Source organism: Leopardus geoffroyi, chromosome C3, assembly GCF_018350155.1.
Source record: "Leopardus geoffroyi isolate Oge1 chromosome C3, O.geoffroyi_Oge1_pat1.0, whole genome shotgun sequence".
Taxonomy (NCBI): Eukaryota; Metazoa; Chordata; class Mammalia; order Carnivora; family Felidae; genus Leopardus; species Leopardus geoffroyi.
The window spans coordinates 71611927-71629110 of NC_059338.1; the positions used below are offsets into that span (position 1 = coordinate 71611927).

The 17184-nt window shown below is 59.8% G+C and overlaps 1 protein-coding gene across 2 annotated transcripts; it reads right to left on the minus strand.

The window, feature by feature from the left end:
• Nucleotides 1-453: 453 nt before the first annotated feature.
• On the minus strand, nt 454-10542 carry RHPN1 (rhophilin Rho GTPase binding protein 1). Of its 2 annotated transcripts, none has more exons than XM_045453416.1 (15): nt 10335-10542; nt 7432-7547; nt 6003-6131; nt 5707-5782; nt 4950-5027; nt 4300-4424; nt 4018-4184; nt 3652-3842; nt 3145-3301; nt 2957-3064; nt 2373-2567; nt 1839-1915; nt 1476-1622; nt 1193-1354; nt 454-757 (listed from the first exon to the last, which is right to left on the minus strand). In XM_045453416.1, exons 1-15 carry the CDS (start codon nt 10413-10415, stop codon nt 599-601), a joined length of 1968 nt encoding a protein of 655 aa, XP_045309372.1. In that variant the 5' UTR covers nt 10416-10542; the 3' UTR covers nt 454-598. The 2 variants fall into 2 exon arrangements, with proteins under 2 accessions (XP_045309372.1, XP_045309371.1); XM_045453415.1 differs by having other exon boundaries at nt 2957-3067.
• Nucleotides 10543-17184: the final 6642 nt, after the last annotated feature.

Consider the following 17184-nt stretch of genomic DNA (forward strand, 5'->3'; position numbering starts at 1 on the left):
TGGGACACGGGGAGGGGACAGCAAGAACGGAAGTAGAGGGATCAAGGAAAGGTGTTGCGGGGGTTGGACTGGCTGGGACACTGGTCGGAGGGCAGGCCTGTGGGGTGCCAGGTGGGCTGGGTCAGTGGTGGGGTCCTCGGACGGGTCAGGAATGCAAGCTTGGTGTGAGGCTGACCCAGCCCGAAGGTAGGGTGTGGACAGGATGTGGATCGTTGAGGGGCAGAGGAGAAGGGCGAGTGAGGATGTGGGCCACAGCCTGCCCGGCCCTGACTCCAAGAAGCAGCTGGACGGCTCCCTTGGCCTGGGACGCTGCCCTACTCAGGTAGGGACGTGGGGCATGTGTGAGGACCGGGCAGCCCAGGGGCCGCATTCTGGCACCTGGGACTCCGTGCGCAGAGCAACCGTGACGCCTCCCACGTGTGGGTCCAGCGCCCAGCACCAGGCTCAGACACCTCATCTGACTCGGTCTTTAATGGGCAGCTCCGGGCACCAGGTGGGGCAGCAAACTGGCCCGAAAGTCCTTCAGGATGGAGAGGGCCGTGGGGGGAGCTGGCCCCTCGCCACCACCCTGGGCAGGAGGGGGAGGGCGGCACACAGCTCAGGGGTGTGGGGACAGCCTCCCTCTGGTCTTGCCCCTCTTGGCCTTGCGGCTCCAGCCAAGGAGGGGCCTGGGGCTGGCTCGCCCAGGAGCTGGCGGCCCCCGCCCACACTCCTTCTGGCCCCTCAGAAGCGCCCCCAGGGCCGGCCGGTGCTCCCCCTGCAATCGGGACAGAAATGGGTAACGGTTGGCTCCCTGGGCCTGGCCTGCCTGTGGCCAGGCTGCAGGGTGTGACCCGGGGGGTGGTGGCTGGTGCATCAGGGGCAAGCTGGGGGTTCTGTAAGGGCAACAGGGCAGCAGCGCCCCGCAGGGGTGCCATGCTGGGGGTGGGGACCCTGAAACGGCTCCTGCAGCACCGCCCCTGCCCGAGGTCCCCAGGAGTGTGGGCACACGGAAGCCCACCGCGGGGAGGGCTGCGGCCTCGCCCAGGGCAGGGACTCGCCGCCAGGTGGAGACCACGGCACAGATGGCCGCTGCCCAGAAGGCCACGCCAGTGAGGCTCGCCGGTGCTCAAGCTCCTCTCTCCGATGCCCTCGCAGTCGCGGGGCGTGCCGGGGCCCGGGGGAAGGCCCTCCCGGGGCCCCCGGGGCTCACCGTGCTGGGTGGCTCCGCCCTGGGCAGCAGCGTGACCACCTGCAGGCTCGCGCCCTCGTCGCCCACGCCCTTCAGCTGCGCCACCACCTCCGCGTGCTTCCACCACTTGCACGGCCGCCCGTTCAAGGACACGATGTAGTCACCCTCCCGCAGGCCAGCTGCCTGCAGGGACACGGGGGGGTCCTGAGTCTCACGGGGGCACCCGCCACCCCTGGCCACAGTCCCACCTGCCCCCTTCAACCCGGGGACTCCGCCCCGGCAGGGGGGGGGGCAGGGGCCTCACCGCGGCCGGGCCCCCGGGGATGACAGCAGCGATGAGGACCGGCGCATCTCCCCGCAACGTGAGGCCAAAGCCAGCCTCTCCCCGAGTCACGTGGACGGGCCCCACCAGCCGCCAGCAGTTCTTGGCTGAAAACACGGACAGGGGCCCCTGGGGGTGGGGTGAAGGGGCGTCAGAGGCTGAGCCGGGCCACTACAGCACCCCTCACCCCGATCTCTACATCTTGGGTCAAAAACTGGGTGTGGCAGAGGGGTGGGGCAGGGCGGGGCTAGGCCACCAGCACCGCTTGTCCAGAGTCCTCCCCCAGGACAGGGCTGGGCCGCCTGTGCTGAGGTGGGGACGGGTGACCCTGGCAGGGGTGCTCACCAGCCGGTGGAAGATATCGGTCACCTTCACCCTGGAGAAGCTGGGTGCCCTGATCTCTGGCTTCTGCTGTGTTTTAGCTGAAACGACAGAGTTCAAGGGAAAACAGAACTAGGCCTGAGGCTCAAGGACCCTAGGCCCCTGGGAGGCAGCCAGAGCAGAGCGGGTGGCCCGAGTGCAGCCTGCCGTACGCACACTGGCCCCTCTGCAGACCTCGGGGACCTGGCTGCCCCCCCTGCCCCAGGGGGCTCCGGGGTGTCTCAGCTCTCCAGCCATGCCTGCCTGCCCCTGTAAAGCAGGAGATGCTGGGGGGCCGGCCTGTGGTTCCGTCTCCTAGGCCACCGCCTCCCTGGGGCAGGAATCCACTGCGGGGATGGCAAGGCGTGGGAGAGCAGGGGGTGTGCCCGCGTGGGCTCCTTTGAAGGCCCACCGCTCCGTGGTCCCTAGAGGTGGAGTGGCCTCAATGGCAGCCACAGGTCCTGGGCCCACGGACGCCTGCTGGCTGGACACGCCCGTCCGAGGGGCTGGGCTGCTCACGTGGGATGTCGGGAGCTTCCGTGGCCTCCAAGAAGTCATCCTCTCGGTCGAGCTCCGAGTACCTGGCCAGTGAGCGCCGCAGGGCCTGGGCCAGCACGGCCTGCAGTAGGTCCACGCTCCGCAGGGCACGGCACACGGCGTGCAGCCGCAGGGCCTCCTCTTGGCCCAGGATGGCACGCTTCAGGTGGGCCTTGCCTGCACGGGACAGGGCCGGCACACGCTCCGTGGGGCTCGCCCGGCCCAGGCCAGACCCCAGCTCTCCCCACCCCTGGACGCAGCCAAAGGAGCACAGCTGAGGGCTTCTGGGTCCATCCTGAGGGCCCGCGGGCCGCTCGGGGAGGAGCTACCAGATGCAGAAGGCCGGGCGGGGAAGAGCTGCCTCCCACGAGGGCCCCCACCCGCCCGGGCTACCTGCCTTGCTCAGGCCCTGCCTGGGACTCAGCCGCCAAGGGGACCTCGGGGACGCAAGTTGGCAGCTTGGCAAGTTGCCAGACACCAGGCATGCCCAGAAAAGGTGACTCATGAAGGACGGGTCACTCGCCCCCTTCAGCGGGCCCTAGCCCCTCCGCGCCAGGCTGCCTCACCGAGCATCCTGCGCCCCTCCTGCTCCTGGGGTGCGGCGCCCGGGGGCCCAGGTGTGGCTGGGAGCCCAAGGAAGGCCTGTGAGAGTGCTGGGCAGTCCACCTCGGCTGCTGCTGGGGATCAGAGAGGGCCGTGAGCCCCTCCGCACCGGGGCCTCTGCCGGCACACACACGAGGGGCAGGGCACTCACGGGGGCTGTCGCAGAGCACCGCAGCCGCGTGGTAGTGGGCCAGGGCGCGGAAGTACTCAGCCTTGACACGCACCAGGGTGGTCCAGGGGAAGGGCACGTAGTCGCGGACAGGTGGCTGGGCCATGGTCTGGTGCACCAGCCTGTACTCAGCTGCCACCTGCCAGCGCACAGGGTGGGACGCCGAGGCCTCCCTGCCCTGGGCCCCGGCCTCCGCCTGCCCCGGCCTGAGTCCCAGTGGCCCTGCCCTGCACCCCGAGCTGAGGCAAGCTCAGGAATCTGAGCCCCAGGGCCTGCTCTGACTGGTGCTGCCCCAGTGGCAAGGACTCAGGGCCCGGGGGTCCTGACCGGCTCCAAAGACCACGAAAACAGCTGGCTTTGGAAACAAACAGGAGACACAGCCACTGCCCCTGCCCCTCCCTGCCTGGACCCCCGATCCAGACCCTCCTGCTCATCTGGCCACCGTGGCTCAGCCAGGTCTCCTGTGGGACAAGGGCTCCCTGCCCTCACCTGGGCAGCCTCCTGAGCCAGGAGCAGCTGGGCCAGGCAACCCTGGGGGGCTTCGGTTGGCAGCAAGAGGCCCTCAAAGATGCATTCTTGGGCCTGGGCGGTCATGAGTTGTTCCAGCATGGAGAGCGAGGCCGGGCTCATGTCGGGGCTGGGTGCTCGGGAAAAGTTCTCCCTCAGGAGGCTGAAGGCCCCTGTGGAGGGGCGCTCACAGCAGGAGGACAGGGCTACCTGGCCCCGCCCCCCACCCCCAGAAAGGGCCTGTGTGTGTATCTGCTCTGCCCCACACACTTGGAGTGCTAACCCACCTCCCCCCACCCCCCCTCCACGCAACTGCGGCCATGGGGCTGGTGGCCGGGCTGCCCTCACCAGCAGCCCTCTGAAAAGCTTCAATGGCGCGCCTGGTGCCCTCGGGGCAGGAGCGGTCCTGGCGAGCCCCGATCTGGGTGTAGAGGGCCCCGATGTTGAAAAGCACGCTGCCTTTCTCAAAGGCCAGGGCCCGCTGCTGGGCCGGGACTCCCGTGAGTGAGTCATACCTGTGGGTGGGGGAGGGTGGGGGAGGGTGGGGGAGGGTGGGAGCAGTAGGAGTCACAGGGCTTTGGGGAGCCGTCAGGGGAGGCCAGTGACCGCTCCCCCCCACCCCCAACCTACCACTGGAACAGCAGCCCCAGGTTCCTGGTGGGGGCGATGAAGCGTGCATCCAGGAAGCAGAGCTGGTTGTAGTAGGCCATGAGCAGCTCTAGGCCTGCCTCGCCTCGGCTGGGGGTCCGAATGGCCTGTGGGGCAGGCACCAGCTGGGCCTCGGTTCCCCAGACCCGTCCCACAGCACACACACTACCCCGGGACCCTTTGGACGTCCCAGCCCAACGGGAGCACCCTGGGTCTAGGGGTGGACAAGGTCCCGAAGCGGCACATCCACCCGGTCTGGGGCTGTCGTGGACCACGCGTGCCACCCCCAGGACACTGAGCACCGCGGAGAGGCCCAGGTGGGGTCCCTGGGGAGGGACAGGCACAGAGCAGCCACTCCCAGGGGGCCAGCAGTATCTGATGAGGACGGAACTTCCCTGGTGTGCGCAGAGCCACGTGTGTGCCCTGGCTGTGTTTGTGTTAATGCACACTCGGGGTGTGCCTGTCTCCCCATTCTCCCCAGGGCTGCCCCTGGTGGGGACTCCTGCACAGAGCATGTCTACACTGAGCTCCTTGCCTCTGTCCCTCGCTGAGCCTTGTTTTTCCTTGTGAACTGGGGGTGGTCGGTCTCTGGGGTCTCCGGGGCAGGGAGGGGACAGGAGGAGCCCACTCACCTGCCGCAGGTCCTCCAGCTCCCTGATTTCGGCCTCATAGGAGGCACTGTCCTCTCCAAAGTGCCCAGATATCAGCTCCTGCTTGGGGGAGGGGCAGGTGCTGGCCTTCCCTGTTCACCCGGCCCAACGTGGAGACGGTGGTGGAGGCCCCGGGGCCCCTGGAGAAAGGCTGAGGACTGGTGTATATGTGGTGGCGGGTCCCCTCCTCTGGCCTTGGGGTCCCTCCCCCACAGGTACGGGGTTCAGAGACTCGGTGCTGCTTCTGCTCAGAGTCCTTTCTAAGCCCCTGTAAAGCCCACCTGACGGGCAAGGGCACTGGGGCCAGGAGCTGAGGCCCCTCTCCGTGCTGCCTGCGGGGCAGCCTAGTTCATGAGCCCCCAGGAGGACCCTGGGAATCAGCAGGTTTTCACAGCGGAGGCTCTGACTGGACGGGGCAGCCCCAGCCAGTGCCAACTCTCAGAGCGACGGTGGGGGAACCCTGTGGCCAGCGTGGGCTTTCAGCAGGATGCCTAACTCTGCCGTATCGATCCCACGGTGGGCTCTCCTCCAACACCCGTCCGACCAGAATCTCCCACAGCCTGGGCAGGCCCGGCAGCCGGAGTCAGACCCCCCTCCCTCTGGGCCTGTTTCCTCTTCTGTTCAATGCAATGGCTGCCCCAGGAAGCCTTGGCGACCCCTTCTGACCCCAGGGCAGGGTGTAATCCTTAGGGCAGGACCACGTCCCACCAGTCCCCAGGGCTCACAGGTCAGCACTCACCCTCAGGGGTGTGGACCAGTCCAGCTCCTTGGTCTCCTTCAGCCCCAGGGGGATCATAGGGACACTGACACCTTCGCTGGAACCAGAACCGTTGAGCCCAGACTCTAAGGCTGGACCCTGCCGTGCCCAGTGGCCACCCCCTACTTCTCCAGGCACACATAACCCCCTTTCCCGATTCTGATTCGTGTCTCGCACACACACCGCACAGCACTCAGGTGCCGCCCTGGAGGGTGTCTCGCGCGTTCGCACCACGTCCTCCCCCACGCCCACCGGCCCCCGCACACGCGCACACGCACCCCTCCGGCCGGTCCACCTCCGCGCTGCCGTTGAGCTCCTCCAGCTCCTCCTTCAGCAGCTGCAGGCTGGAGTTGACGTAGCTCAGCTCCAGGGCCACTGTCTCCCTGACCCAGGCGTTGCTGGTGGCTCTGGGGGAGGGAGGCCAGACTGAGCTGAAGCCCTGCTTCCTGGGCCTCGCCGCAGCCCCTGCGCCAGCCTGGGCTCCAGAGTGCTGTGCCCCCAGGCCCAGCCCCCGTGGAGGGGTGCGGTGCGGTCCCGGGCCCACCCCCTCTTCTCTGAGCCCCCCTGGAGTTCGTGCAAATTCCTGTCCACGTGGATACTTGGTGACTCTGGCCCAGGGCATAGCTCTCGCCTCCCACCACCTCTCTCCTTGGACGCGGGCTCTGGCGCGCCTTCCACAGTGACACAAAAACAACTTTCCCAAAGGGTGGGAGTCAGCCCCTCTCTGTGCCTACATCTGGGCAGCTGGCAGACGAGGCGGTGGGTCCCCAGGAAGGCCAGGTTGAGAACTGGGGTGGGGTAGACAGGGATGCAGGGCGGCTAAGGAAATGGAGGGGCCCCTTGGGCCCAGCAGAGCTGCATCCTGGAGCCTTTCCGCCAGCTCTGTGCACACTGGCTGTGGCTCTGACAGGTGGGACCATCTTCCTGGGCCACCAGCCATGCAGTGGGCTCACGGAGACATGGGTGAAGGTCTGAGCTGATATGCAGCTCGCTAAGGAAGAGGCACCTCTTCAGCCTGGAGGACGCTTTCCTGGTCCTCAGTCTTTTTTTTTTTTTTTTAATTTCTTTAATTTTTATTCATTTTTGAGAGACAGAGCACCAGCAGGGGAGGGGCAGAGAAAGAGGGAAATACAGAATCGGAAGCAGGCTCCAGGCTCGGAGCTGTCAGCACAGAGCCCGACGGGGGGCCCGAACCCACGAACCGCGAGATCATGACCTAAGCCGAAGTCAGACACCCAACCGACTGAGCCACCCAGGTGCCCCCCGGGTCCTCAGTCTTGGGACACCTGTCACAGTTCAGCCTAAACGGTGCCTCTCCTGAGAAAGCCCTGCTGGTCACCACATAAATCACAGGCTCCCACACTGCATACCAGCCCCCCCTCCAGCACCACACGGAACTTGGCTGACCCTGAGCTGACCACTGCCAGTGAGGTCCATCAAGGTAGGGGCCTGGGTTGTCTGGGAGGGTTTCATTTGACCAGCATGGCTGCCCCAGACCCCGGTGGGAGGCCCGGCCCCTCCTGCTGGGAGCCTACAATGGCCATAGTCACCTGCTCACACGTCCCTCTCCCAAACCAGACCACACGTTCGGGCACCTGCCTGGGTCTCTGCCTGGCTCCCATCACCCCACATGGGCTGGCTTCCAGGGGGCCTCAGGGGACAGCAGCACCACTGTCCCGAGGGATGGGGGCGGTCGCGGGCACTCACCTGTACAGGTTCTCCGCGCCTGTCCGCATCCGCAGCTCCTTATTGATCTGCTGGTGGACCTGGGCCCTGCGGCTCTGCAGGCGGCCGTGCGGTGTCTGTGCCAGGGGGTCATGGCCCTGTGGAGAGGCTGCAGGTCACGGGGGCCAAGCCACGCCTCTGTCAACAGCTCACGAATGCCAGAGGGCTCTCGCGGGTGGGGAGGAAGGCAGTGGTCGGCACAGGTGGGGCCCAAGCCAGCTCCCCAGGCAGCAGTGGGGCCAGGCAGGCCGAGTTGAGGCAGGATCCCAGGATCCCAGAAAGAAGTGGGGTGGGGTGGTCAGGGTAGGAAGCACACAGAAGGCGGGGGACAGGGCTGGACCGGGGCCCCACGAAAAAGCTGGGCCGATCCTGTGGAGCCAGCACCAGTGTGCCAGGGCTCTGGGAGCCTCTGGCGGGAGGTGGCCAACTGCTCGGCACATATCCTTGTGTGCCTTTGAATTTCATTCCATAACCCCCATAATCTACTCTACCCGCACATTTCTAGCATGAGTTCTAGCACGGCCACGGGGGGATGACCCAGCCTGGCTCCTGCCAAGGTGCTAATGGAAAGGGGCCTGCGCATGGGGTGCTGGAGGCTGGCTTTCAGCCCACCTTGCTCCCTGTGGTGCTCGGCTCACGGTGACCCTGGGATACGTGTCTTGATATGTGATACGAAGGTATCACCCCAGCTGGCTGTTTACGTGTGGGGTCCCTTTGGGCAACTGCTCAAAACCACAGGCCCAGAGTCACTCAGCTCCCAGGCAGTAGGCCAGGCCTCCTGACTGCCCACTGGCCACCTCAGGCACCGCTCCTCATTACACGGGACAATCCTGCCGGGCTGCCGGTGTCGGGGTCCCAGGCAGGAGAGCTGGGTGGCAACTGAGACCAGAGGTGGGGGTACCCAGCCACAGTGATGCTGCAGCCGGGTGACTAGAGGCTCTGGCCAGGGAAGCTGAGGGGCTTTCGCCAAAGGGGGCTTGGGTGGCTTTCAGGGCTGCAGTGGGACACGCGGCCATGGCCACCATGCTTCCTCCTAGCCATTTAAGAGCCTTCTTCTGGGACAGTCACCAGCCCTGGAGTTAGGAAGAACTTCCCAGAATGCACCTTCCCTGGGCAATGTCCCCATAGGTGGTCACAGAGCTTGAACAGTGGCAGTGAGGACAGTGCCTCCAGGAAGCTGCCCCAATGGCAGGGACAGGGCTTTATTCAGGCAGTGCTGAGGTCAGGCCCCTTGCAGTGTCCACTGTCTTCCTCATATTTGAGGAAATGTGGCCTATTTTCTTTAATATGCACCCCCCCCTGCTGGCAGGCAGGGGCAGTTTCAGACCTTTTGGGGGCTATATCTTGTCCCACTCCCTCTATGAAGGCACCCTAAAGGAGGCCTCACAGTCTCTCAAGAGGAAGGCCCCTGGTGCACAATCATCTCAGATTATGGCTCAACACCCCCTCAGATTCCAGCATGGATGGTCAAGAGAGAAGAGAGATCAATCAGGGAGGACCTCCCAGAGGCAGAGGCATTCTCCTGGGAGGCCTTCTTGTGATCCTTAGGTAACGGGAGAGGAGGCTTGTTCCAACTGAACAACAAGAGAGAGAACACTAGATGTGGAGGGCTCCCTGCTCTGAGCCCTTGGGCAGGACCCTCATCTGTACATCTCAGGGGGGCGCCAAGAAGGAAAAAGACAAAACATGGCCCTCCTCTCTCTGCTCTGCTGTCTGGCTCTCTTCCTGCTGGCCTGTGCCTCTTCTCCACGGTGCACGTCAAGACCGCTCTGTGAACGAGGGAATGAGCCAAGGAGGTGGGCAGTCTCCCCTCCAAGAGGCCTGAGGACCTGGGGAGGGAGGAGCAGGCCACAGCCAAAGCTACATCACTCCCCTTCTGAAGCAAAGCTCCAGCAGGTTCTAGAGGTTCTGGGCCAATAGCCATGCCCATCTGCCCAGGGAGGGGGCTGGTCCCTATGCTGGGCAGAAACCATTAGCTCAGGAGGGCTGTCCTCATCAACACCACTCGTCTGCTCCTCAATGTCAAGTGCTCCTGGAGAGATGTGCTGGAACGGGGAGAATGCAGCCTCAGAGCCCTGCCGCACCTGCACAGGCCTGGTCTGGACGCTGCGACAGCCAGTGGGTGACTCCCAGGGAACACCCAGGCTCCAGGCTGCAGAGAGGGGCAGCCTGAGTGCCCCCTCCTTCCCAGCACAGATTTCGCAGGTGTCCGCTCCCACCCCTTCCCAGAGCTTCCCCACTACTCCTGGAAATGGTCCTTGGTCCAGAGTCAGCGAAGCAGGATTAGGGACCTCAGAGGGGGAGGAGGTGTGTGGGAAGTGAAGAAACGGACAAACTGTCTATCTGTGAAGTCCTCCAGCCATTTCCTGTTCCTGGGAGGCTCCAGCTGCCTGCCGCTGAAAGTTTCGTCAAATACAGAGATAGGTGCCCAGGGCAAAGCTGAGCAGCCTGGAGAGAGGGAGGGAAAAGCTAGGAAAGGAGGAATGACGGGCACCCGGAACTAGCACAAGGGCCACGGGCTGTCACAGACCAGAACCCAACACCTGCGGTGGAACGGGGCCCGGAGCGTCCTCCAGAGCGTGGGAGAAAACGCTGAGCTGGACTTGTGTTCCCACCCTTTGCTAGAAGGCACAGAAGCCCAGCTCAGGCAGGTAACGCGGGCTCGGCCTTTCCACCGAGCCTCAGTTTCCCCAGAGGTCAGCCCAGCTGGCCTCTAGGGGCGAGAGAAGTGGGTTGCTGCCACAAGTCTTGCAGCGCGCTCAGACCTGAGAAGCCAGCGCCGACTCCGGAGCCCCGCGTCCGCCGGCGGCAGGTGGCGGGCAAAAGCGGGCCGGGGGTTCGGGACCCGTCCTCCCGGCGACCCCCGTCCCCGCGGACGCGCCCACCTTGCGAACGCTGCCGGCCGGTTGCAGCCGCGCACTCTCCTCGCCGGAGCCCGGGTCGTCCGTCCTCTCCTCGGGGATCATCGCCGCCCGCCGCTCGGGCCTTGCCCGCCTGGAAGCCGAGGCCGGCACAGGTCCCTCCCGGGCGCCGCGCAGGGTCCCCCACTGTTCTCTCCTCGCGGGTGGCGGGCGCGGGCCGAGCGTGCGAAACTTCCCCTTGCCCAATCGGCGGCCGAGACGACTCCAACGAACAGCAGCGCCAGCCAACCAGAGAGCGAAGAAGGCGGGCCCCGCCGACCAGGCCCCGCCCGCGCGACCGCGGAGTCCCGGGGGAATGCGGTCGCCCCTGGCAACCGCCCGGCCCGACGCCGCGCGGCCGGGCGGGCGCAGACTGCGCATGCGCCACGGCGTGCGCTCAGGGAGCGGAAAAGTTAGGGAAAAAGGAAAAAAGCAACTCCCAAAAGCGTCCGGCCCGACCTCCCGGGCGCCTGCGTGCTCGGCTCCCTGAGCCGACTCCGCAGGCTTGCACGTCGCCGGCTCGTCCCGCCCCCAAGGCAACAGCGGCCCTCCGAGGAGCCTGTCCAGCGCGTTGGCAGTGGGGGGCTCAACGGGTTCGCTGCAGCGAGTGCTGGTGTGAGTCCTCCAGCGACGCCGCTTCCCTCTCCTCTCAGCAGGCGCGGCCCGCCGGCACAGCTCGCTGCCAGAAGCTGCCATCGAAGCGCTCCCCGGAACCCGGCCCCCGCAACCTGCTTCCACAAACGACTTCGAGAACCAGCTCGCCTCCAGGACCGGCCTGGCCCGCAGAGACGGTCTGCTTCCGGAGCCTGCCCTCCCTGCGGGCCGGTCCGAGCGGTGTACCTCCAACGCGGGGCCCCGGTCACTGTGGGACCTACTCAGAGTTCCTGTGAGGCTCCCCTCACCCAACGACACCCCCTTTGTAGGGGCAGGGACACCGTGCATAAGCAGGAACCACGCTAGTGTCCCTCGAGGCCCTCCGAAGTTCCGGCCTTCCCGTCCAGGTCCCCGCTGCTGAGCCGCGGGCTCCGTCTCCCCCCCACATGCACGCGCGGGAGCCTGCGGTCCGCAGAGCTAAACCCTGTAACCAGGCCTCTTGGCCTGCCCTGGCCATCTCATGCAACAACAGCAACAAAATAAGGCGGGTGACAACTTGAAGGAATATAAAAAGTAATCCTAGAATATTACCTGACTCAGCTGTGCATTCTTTTTCATAGCCATCATAATGTAATCAGATGTCCTGGCATCTTGACCCCGGGGCAATTATAACTTGATTCTATCAGGAGGAGAGAGTTGTGAAGGAGGAGGAAGACAGGCCAAATGGAGAGGACAGGTGGAGATGCTGACATTTCGTCCTCCGAAGTCCCTGAGTGCCGCCTAAATCAGGCAACAGTGCTCCAGACGCGGAAGCATGTCGTTCAGAACTGTGGGATTCAGTACCAAATCACCAACTCCAAGAGCCACAAGGGGCTGTGGCGAGAGAGGCAGCAGGGCGCCCTGGAGGCTGCCATTCTGCTGAGTGGTTCTGGCAGAACCATATGCTTGGTGAAAGTGCGCCTTCCATAGCAAAGCCTCCCCAAAGCTTGTTTTCTAGGGGTGCATGCTTAGAAATTGGCAGCCAAGAACATCCAAAGTAAAACATAACCATTTGCAAGTGAAGAGACATTTCAAACAAGGTCTGAGTAGAAAGTTAAAGCACCAGCTGCACGTTACAAAGTACCTACAAGGTAAACAACAGTATATAAAATGTATGGAACAAAGGAAATTCTGCAAACTTAATTGAGCTTATTGCCTGTACACAGGTGTGTGTGTATATGTGTATGTGCATATACGTACATACATGAAATAAATTAACCAAATCAAAAGATGGTACAGACAGGAAATGACTAAAGATTAAAAGTTGGCCTCAGTCATATAACAAACAAGCTGAGTGTTTGGGAAAAAACAAAGTTGATAAACCCTTGAGAGGCGCGATCAGCAGCAAGGAGACACTGTATCGACCAGGATCCACTTTTGACTCCATGAGACCGAGCACCGTTGTTGTTTAGCTGTGTTCAGGGGGGAGATGTTTCTTATTTTTCCCCAGATCATCATTCGGGAAGGGTGGTGGAGGCCCCAGGGTGTGGCCACAGGGTCTCCACTCCCAGGCTCCTCCAGTTTGCTTTCAGCCTCACAACAGAGACCAGTTGTTCCTCCTCAGAGCTCATTTCTGTGTTCCAAGGAGGAAAGCAAAACATTCCCCCAGCTCCCCTAGAACTTGGTCACATGGCCACACCTGCCACAGGGAGGCCAGGAGTTCCAGCTGACACACCGTTGTTCCAAACACAACCAGGCTGTCACTCAGGACCACGAGCCGTGGCTGCCTCGGAGGGAAAACACAAGTACAGCACATTAAGAAAGGAAAAAGAACACTAACCAAGCCTCAGGGAAGATTTTACAAACTTAGAAAACATCATGAATGTCAACTGCAAGGTCTGGAGAAATGGATGTATCAAGACTTAAATGATCAGAGTTGACCCAAGAAACGGGAGCAGACAAGAAGAGACCAATAGCACAGACTCTAAACTGCCAAAGGGGACACAGACTCTGACAGCCTATCCAGTCTATCCAGTCTGCAGACAGCACGTGTCGCCTGTCAAGGGATGCCGGTGTCCTTGACTCAGCTTGCCAGGCTAAAACGCCAAATCTGATGAAAAGAAACCACAAGACACCGCAGATGGGTTTCATCAACAAACGTAAGCTGCAGACGTGCCCCACCCGTGGTTGTCGTCGCCACATCTCGTGTGACCACCTCCTTAGCGAAGCCACGTGCTCCACGGAAAGATGGCCAGTCTCAGCCCCAGAAGGTGTAGACCACTGGTGTATAAACGAAGGGTACTGGAACCATGGTGGTGGGGGAGACACTGTCAGAGGCTGGGGATGTTAAATGTCCTGCAATGCCTGTGCACACCAGTACAGACTCACTGTCCCAAATGCCAGTAGAACACAGTGATCTGCAGAGGTCACCCTAGGACTTCAGCCAGTGATTGATCTGCGCCCATAGGCTTAGGATGCAGTTTTGCCCAGTTGGTCAAGAGGGGAGCCTTCAGGGTACTCCCTGGAGAGGCCCATAGGAGGAAGCTGTCATTACCGGGTGCAACGCCCAGAACCGTGTGGCCATCTTGCGACCGTATGTCCGCAGACATACTGAGGGTGGCAGAGAACTGGGGCCCTGAGACTCCTCTGGTTTCCGATTTGCTGAAATAACCCATCTTCTTTTCAACCCAGTTGCCGCAAGGTGGGCTTCCTGATATTTAAAGCCAAAGGTGTCCTAACTCAACACAGATATACAACTTGAATATAAATAACAGCACATCAGGTCTGGCAGTGTGTTCATGCTTAATGCTCCATGACCAAGTAGGTCCCACATTAGGAACCCACCAGCCAGGGTGATCTCACCAACAGATGAGCGGAAGAAAAGCTGTGCAGGAATCTCCATGTGGCCCCTTAAACATCTGAACAATTCAGCCACTATTCTACAAAAAATTCTAAGTAAAACGGGAATGAAAGGGACTGCCTAAATTTGATAGGCAATGCATCAAATGCAGATAATGAGTACATTACATATTGAAATCTTGAAACCATCGCATTTAAATCAGGAACAAGATTTGAATGCCTGCTACTACCCCTATTCATCTGAGGTTTTTTGAGTTCTCAGTTAAGGAAATAATGCAGTAAAACAAAATCTTAGAGAAAGGAGACACAATTATCTTTATATTCAGAGAACATGGTTGTGTAATTTGAAATACCAAGAAAATCAACTAAAAGAACTATTAAAACTGATTAGAGAATTTGGTAAGGTGGCTAGTTTTTTAAATTTAAGTTTATTTATTTTGAGAGAGCGAGTGTGAGCACAGGAGGGGCAGAGAGAGAGAAAGAGAATCCCAAGTGGACTCGATCTCATGAACCTCGAGATCATGACCTGGGCTGAAATGAGGGTCAATTGCTCGACTGACTGAGCCACCCAGGTGCCCCGGTGAGATATCTAGTTTTAAGCTAACTGTATGTTATGGACTGAATTGTGCCCCCCCCCCATTCATATGTTGAGGCCTGAGCCCCAATGTGTCAGTGTTTAGAAGAGGGGTTTGGGGGAGGTGATTAGGGTCAGGTGAGGTTGTGAGGGTGGGGTCCCACAGCAGGATAAGTGCCCTTATAAGAAGAGACACCAGGGGCGCCTGGATGGCTCTGTCGGTTGAGTGTCTGACTTCGGCTCAGGTCATGATCTCACAGCTCGTGAGTTCGAGCCCCACGTCGGGCTCTGTGCTGACAGATCAGAGCCTGGAGCCTGCTTCAGATTCTGTGCCTCCCTCTCTTTGCCCCAACCCACTCGCATTCTGTCTCTGTCTCTCTCAAAAATAAACATTAAGAAGAGACACCAGAGTTTGCCCGCTTTCTCCAGAAGGCAGGCACACGGTGAGAAGGCAGTTGTGTGCAAACCAGGGAGAGAGCCCTCACCAGGAACTGAATCAGCCAGCACCTTGATCTCAGACTTCCAGCCTCCTCCAGAACTGTGAGAAAATAAACTTCTATTGTTTAAATCCCCCAGGTTGTGGTATTTTGTTACAGCAGCCTGAGCAGATTAAGACACTATATAAGGACCAATTGCTTAAAACACATACACACATACAAACACACACAGCTAGAAACAGAAATCAGGAATATTTTCAGTCACAAATGTGACAAGACTATACGATGTCTAGGAACAAATTTAGTAAGAAAATTACATGATCTACAAGATGTATACAATTTTTATTCAGCAACTTAGAACCAGACTTCAATAGTGGTTTGACATACTATGCACCTTGATGAAAATACGCACTACTGTAAAAATGTCCCTCTCCCTAAAGGTGGCTTAAACATTCAGTGTGAACAAGTAAAGTACCAACAATGTTAGAAGAAAAGGGGGATAATTTTAATAATCTCAGGGTTGAAGGAACATTTTACATCAAAACAGAATATCTAGGTACTATAGAGGAAAAGATTCGAAGATGGGACAATTTAAGACTTAATATTTCTATATAACAAAAGACATCAGGAAAACGTCAAAAGACAAAGAAGAGATTAAAAAAAAAAAAACCGATCCACGTGTGATAAATGGAAGTGAGAGCCCCAAGTAAAACAGTTCCTAAAAACTGATTCCGAAAGAGTCAAAGGTAACCGCAGGCAAAGTGAGGAAAGGTTATGCGTCCGTCCGTGTCCAACCAGGCGAGCAGACGCCACCCTGGGTATTTCAAAAAGAGGAGACTGAACACAGCCACTGGTCCGAAGCTATGGGACAGAGTGGGGGTGGAAGGTGGGGCGCCCCAGAGCCCACAGGCCATGGGTTCCAGGACCCCATGTCCGGCTGATGACTCACCAAAACAAACCGCAGAGTAACACGTCTGTGGGGGAAAACCCCACATTAGCATTTAAAAAAGAAAGACAAGGAAGAAGCTCCAAATACACCTCTTTGGGGAGCCAGCAGAATCAGCAGCTGAGTCTGGCTTCCTCAGGCCCCCGGGCTCAGGGAGATGACGGTCTTCTCCTTACACACGTCTGTATTATTGGACTTCTCTCAGCAAGAATGTACTACTGTGCTTTTGAAGTTAAAAAAAAAAAAAAAAAAAAAAAAAAAAAGATGGGGCGCCTGGGTGGCTCAGTGGGTTAGGCGTCTTGACTTTGGCTGAGGTCATGATCTCATGGCTCGTGGGTTCGAGCCCTGCGTCAGGCTCTGCACGGACAGCTGGGAGCCTGGAGCCTGCTTCGGATTCTGTGCCTCCCTCTCTCTCTGCCCCTCCCCCGCTCACTCTCCGTCTCTTTCTCTCTCTCTCAAAAATAAATAATTAAAAAAAAAAAGACTAGAAGGTAAATGAAAGAATGGAAAGCGAGGAAGTGGAAACTTTTGGTGTGAAAAGGCAGGCAAATGGTGTTGGTCATTAGCAGAGGGGGACGCGGGCCACCACGGGGGTTTCCCATGGACGGGGGCAGGAAGTGCTGAGGGAGTCTGCCTCACACCCGGGTACAGACACTTGGCAAATACGAGCCCAGTGGACTCTCGATGTGAACACGAATGTTCGGACTCGCAGGCCGGGAGGAAACTCAGGCTCCTTCGCGAGCTTCTGCAAGTCCCAAACGAGGACCGGGCTGTTCGGAAACGCAGCGGCCCTGCAGCAGGAAGTTGAAGGCTGGACCCTCGCAGGGTCTGGCACCTTCCGCACACACCAGCCCGTCTCCTGGGAGGGCCTGGCCACGGGAAATGCCGTAAGTGAACTACAAATGCGATCGGGATGTAGTGGAGAAATACGATGAAATCAGCTAGCTGTTCTAGGAAACCCTCACCTGGCCTGGACTGGGCTGCTTCGATGACTGTCTCTCCCCTAGCAGGTGCTGAAAATTTTGGGTTTGGGTTTTTTTGGTTCGATCTCGAATGACAAACAAGTGGTGGCACTTAAGTGACTTTCTTTCCTGTCCCCAAGTCTCAATTAGGTGACAGGGCTGCCGCTGTTTGTTTACATTTGCATTTTTCCAGAATGGGAGGCGGAGGAGTCAGGCTTTGGAGGCACAGGACTGGGCAGAGCCGGATAGTTTAATTACGCGTGTATGTGTTCGCAGTCGTGGCCGAGACTCTGGAGTGTGGGTGCGCACCTGTACTCGGAGAGCACACGACATAAATTGAAAAACAAATAACAGTAAAGCACGAAAAGAACATGATATACTGCCGTGCGCGCGCCGCTTGTCTGTGACAAATGAAGTAACAGGCTGCGTGGGACCACAGGAAGCCTTAATCAATGGCAGTAATAGCCACCGATGCATCAGCGGT